Here is a 5,367-nt window from a genome sequence, read left to right as displayed (position 1 = left end):
TTGTAGTTTTATTAGAATTTACAAAATAGAGCTATAAATTTAACTTAAATTATTTAGATCTTTTTTATCATTTTTATCAATATCATATTTTGATAAAGACTAAGTTAAGAAATAAAAGAATTATATATTTATATATATATATATATATATATATATATATATATATATGTACAAGAACTTTCCCAATAATCAAATTATTTCAATAAATATGATATTAGTATAAGTCTTAAAGGACATACATAATACATTATCCAAATATTTATAGACAAATAAACTGGTATAGGTGATTTGTCTATAGATACACAAATATAATGCCAACATATTTAGCGACAACGCAACGTCATGTAAATGAAAATTATTTCAGCGTACTCCAATGCTGCCATTCCATGAACAGAGGAGAGAGATAACGTTATACTTTAATGGATGTTAAAAAAGGAGATATATAAAGAAATCATATGGGCTGCTGAACACTTTCCTTCTGAGGTTGTCAATGTATGTGTCATTGAACTACACGAAATAACAAAAGATGAATATATTTCTTTTAATTAACTAATTTCAACCGAAATAATGGAACCAAGTGAAGAGATGTGTAAAAGTTTAGCCAAGTGGCTTCAAAAAACTGTACCAAACAAAACTAACACCATTCCAGAAATTTGTGATGGAGTTGCGATGTTGGATGCTTTATTACAAATTTCTCCTGAACATTTTAGCAAACTTGAATTAAAAATTAAGAAAGATGTTGGAGTAAACAATTGGCGATTAAGGATAAGTAATTTAAAAAAAATTGTTGAAGCTGTGATAGAGTATTATCAAGACGTTCTTACTCTGCAAATTTTAGATGTAGGGATTCCAGATGTAAATCAAATAGGAGAAAACAATGATGCTGTTCAATTGGCCAAACTACTGCGGTTGATCCTGGGTAAGCAACTTGTTTATGTATTTGATACCTTGATGATAACCCATTAGAAAAGAAATATTGATTTACATTAAATATATAACATTAGTGTTATGGGATCAGGAATAATGAAGGAACAATGAGAATACTAGGGTAATTTACAGATAAAATGTAATTATGTATTAGAATATCTATTATGCAGGTTTATAAAATTTTGTATTTTGAAGTACTGTACCTATGTTGAATGGTCATCTACTTAGTTAGTTAGGAAATAATTGAAAAAAAAAAAGATAGAAAATGTATTGTTCTAGGTTGTGATAATGCATTCCAGAGTTGTTCTGAACCTGTGATTTTTTTAAATTGAATCAATTGCAGGACAATTTAAATCAAAATATATACTGTATCAATTTATTTCGAGAAGGATTAATATTGTTTATAAAAACACCAAATTATGCAATTCACCTACATTCTGTCAATTTTATAAGATGCTATCACTCACTTTCTAAGAGTTCTCATGCCCAAATTGTTACAAACCTCAATATCTCCTAGTTCTAGTTCTAACTAGTCAGCAACAACTGCTCGTCTTGATGTATATGAAACAATAAACTAAGTTCACGTGTTGAAGAACAGTATTGGAAATATGAAATTTCTTGAAGTTTCAACTTCCAATTTGAAGTTATTATTAAGAGAGGGCTATTCATTTATTGATCAAAAGTGAACTGATTCTATGGTCTTAATCTGCTTACCTTATAAAAATATGATTTGACATTGACATATTACATAATTATATTCATTAATAGATTACCTACAACATGAATATCAAAATAAAAATCTGTTATAATCATAATGTTTTTTATCCTTAGTTGTCTTATCTCAAAAATATGTAGCAGCCACCAATTGAATTATTCATAGCTACATTGAAATTTATAGAATAGAATTATGAATCTTATTCAAATTGTTTAGGTTTCTAAAGTTTCTAAAAATTCTCTTATTCTGTATTTGATTCCGTTTTAAGAGTTTTTGAATTTTCATTATTAAATTTATGTTCTTTTAATACTTCATGGTTTGGTACTGCAGTTTTATTTTTTTAATTATATTGATGGTTTTTTAATACATGTAAAATTTATGTTCTTTTAATACTTCATGGTTTGTTACTACAGTTTTATTTTTTTATCATATAGATGGCTTTTTAATACATGTTTTAAAAACTGGGATTTCTGTCCTATGTAAATGTTAGAAATGGTTCACATACATGAGAAAGAGAATTTTGTTTATATTATATATAATGATATTTCTTTCTTATTAATTTTGCATAAAACAGAATATATAATCAATATTGGCTAGCATAGTTTTAATTGAAATATCTTCAGTAATTACAGGTTCAGTAATAAACTTAGGGCTTAGTGGTATAAACTGTTGTATAAAATACTCTGTATTCAAAATATTTTTAATCAAATTGTCATAGGTTTTGAGATCTTAATTAATTTTTCTATTGATAAGTTTATTAAGTTTATTCTTTCTCTTGTTTTTGATTTGATGAAATACTTGTCTGCTAAAACAAACAAAGATGTTACAAAATTTATCCCACTGCAATTCTTAACTAACCGATAAGGTAAATTGTCTTTATTTTTTCTCTTCTGATTGAAAATTAGATTTTAAAGCAGATTAAAAATTGACGTTTTGACATATTTCAGCCTTTAGCAAAATATGACTTGACAATTTGCATAATTATATTAATTAATAGACCACGTACATCATTTATAACAGAATAAAAATGTTTTGATCAAAGAAAATAATTTTTTTTGGAACCATAAATACAAATTATATTTTGATAAAGACCGAAACGTCAATTCTTTATCTGTTTTAATATCTAATTTTCGAGAGGGAAGAGACCTAATATCAAGACGATTTATCAAAAACATAAGCAAGGGTCTAAGAACTTAATTTATCTTTAAATGGTTTGTCATCATCAATACTCTATATCACTTTTAAAAATATTTTATGTTGTTATAGGTTGTGCAATAAATTGCGACAGAAAGCAAGAATATATTACACTGATCATGCAAATGGAAGAATCTATTCAACAAAATATAATGCAGGCTATTCAACAATTAGAAGAGGTGACAGGAGGGCCAGGTCGTTCTGGCTTAAGTCTTTTGATTTTAGATAGTGATACAAGAGTTATGAAACTAGTGAGTGACTTAGAATCATCAAATAAGTCTAGGGAGGGTCTTATACAGCAAGTAGAAACATTAGAACAACAAGTGCAATCTCTTTTATATGAAAAACGAATACTACAAGATCAAAATCAAGCTTTACTAGAGAAAGAAGCAAAGAATCCTCAAGAGAATATTAGGAAGCAACTGGATACTCTAAAAGAAGAATTATTTAAATCTGAGGTCCGTGCAGAAGATTTAAAAAGCAAATTATTGGAAAAAGAAAAACAAATGATAACTTTTCAAGAAAAAATTAATGAGTTGCAAGTTAGTGCTAATGAATCAGCTAAGTTGAAAGATGAAATAGATGCATTAACTGAATCAGCAGGAAAAGTTGCTGATTTAGAATTAGCCATAGTCTCCTATAAAAAACGATTAGAAAATTATCAGGATATAAAGAAAACTCTACAAAAACTTGAAGAAAAAAATATGGAATATATTCAAAAGAATATGGAAATGGAAGAAGAACTTGCTAAAAATAATACATGGAAATCTCAGTGTGAAGCATATAAAAGTCAAATTGTAGAACTGCAGCAAAAATTAGATGAAGAAACTCAAAGAGCTGACAAAGCACAATTTAATTTAGATAAAATAAAATCAAAGATTATAAGTTTACAAGGAGAAAAGGAAAGACTGATTTTGGAAAGGGATAATTTAAAGGAGGAAATTGAAGAGCTGAAACTTGGTCCAAAGGAAAGTGGAGCTGCAGTATCTGAAGAATTGACACAAACGGAATTGGAAAAAAGACTTAAATTGGTAGAAAAGGAAAACAAAACATTAAGAAGTTCCAGTCAGGAAATGGAATCTAAACAGGCACAATTAGATAGTTCATTAAACAGAATTGAAAAACTGCAACAAAAAAATCGGAACTTGAATCAAACTGTTCTAAAACTAGAAGCACAAATAGAAGAACTCAAAATGCAACAAACAGAAACACAAGGCATTTCTATTAATAGTTCAATAGTGAAAGAGTACAGGCAAAAAATAAGTATTTTACAGGAGACTTTGGCATCTAAAGATAATGAATTACAATCATTACAAACAAAATATAATAGAAGTGTGGAGAAAGCTCGTGAGGTAGCTCAACATTTAGAATTTAAATCTAATGCCTCTTTAACACAATCTAATATTAAGGAGCTCGAGGGAAGATTACTAACTGCCGCCTTCCACCGATTAACTATAAACTCTCATAGGGAAAGCATGGATGAGAGACTAAGTGTATTACATGGTGCACAAGGCCAGTCTTTTTTATCACGTCAGAGAACACCAACACCTAGAAAGCCGATACAGAGATACAAATCTAAGTAACTACCTCTTTGGGTTTGTTTATATTGTTTTTATGAGGAGGTTATTTTAGATATTCTGTTATTTATCAAAAATTGTGAATAGAAAATCAAGTTATACCAGCAGTTGGTTTTATTTACTTATTCCATCAGGTAATGGAATTTTTATTCATTGTATCCTAAGCCAGATTAGTGTGTATGGTGTAGAGCTGTTGGTTGGGGTTGGGGGTTATGATATATACATTTCCTCCATACCTCTCTCTTTCGTTTGATCTTTCACACCTTTCCATTTTATCCCATTTGTCTCAGCACTTTTTCCACATTTTCTATCCATGTTCTTCCAGGTCTTCCACTATAAGTATTACTTACTATTTTAGATGCAAGCGTTCTTATTTTTTGGTATTCTAGTTTCGGACATCTGATATATGTTTCCTTGTTTTATTTTCTATCTTCCTTGCGAATCATATTTTTATATTTTGGTACTTTATTTTCCCAAAGAATGATGCTTTCTTTGAACTACGTGATTTACTAACTTTTTCTAGTTTTTCTTTTATTTCTGGCTTCAATGTGCTAATACTTTCTATTATTACACTTTCATATTTATAGCTTTTGAGTTGTTTATTTGGTTAGGTTTTCCCTGTATTTGAATATAATTCACATCTTTTCTCACTATTATGACGCTTTTAGTTTTATTTGTATTTAGTTTCAGATTTACTTTATTCTCGTATTTCATATTTTTGAGTTATGTTGTAGATCCTCTTCTGGTTTCGGTCATATGTAATACCCAATAATCTGTAAATATCACTTCCACTATATGTTGTTTCCATCTTTCAAACCCCTATATTTTTCCATCTGACTTGTTGTTTTTTATTGCTACTTTTGAGAAAAGTAGTAGGCTAATTACACATCTTTGTTAACACTGATCTTTTTGCTAAATTTCCTCGATTCTTAGTTGTTTGCGCGTACCACATTT

General features: G+C 28.5%; 1 protein-coding gene across 1 annotated transcript; it reads left to right on the top strand.

Moving 5' to 3' along the window:
* Positions 1 to 465: 465 nt before the first annotated feature.
* Positions 466 to 4,517, top strand: LOC130900783 (protein hook-like). The gene is made up of 2 exons (XM_057811657.1): positions 466 to 919; positions 2,909 to 4,517. The coding sequence occupies exons 1-2, from the start codon at positions 568 to 570 to the stop codon at positions 4,417 to 4,419; spliced, it is 1,863 nt and encodes a 620-aa protein (XP_057667640.1). The 5' UTR covers positions 466 to 567; the 3' UTR covers positions 4,420 to 4,517.
* The last annotated feature ends 850 nt before the right edge of the window (positions 4,518 to 5,367 follow it).

Source organism: Diorhabda carinulata, chromosome 1 (genome assembly GCF_026250575.1).
Source record: "Diorhabda carinulata isolate Delta chromosome 1, icDioCari1.1, whole genome shotgun sequence".
Taxonomy (NCBI): domain Eukaryota; kingdom Metazoa; phylum Arthropoda; class Insecta; order Coleoptera; family Chrysomelidae; genus Diorhabda; species Diorhabda carinulata.
The sequence above is the reverse complement of the archived record's forward strand: the minus strand, read 5'-3'. Positions and strand labels throughout refer to the sequence as shown.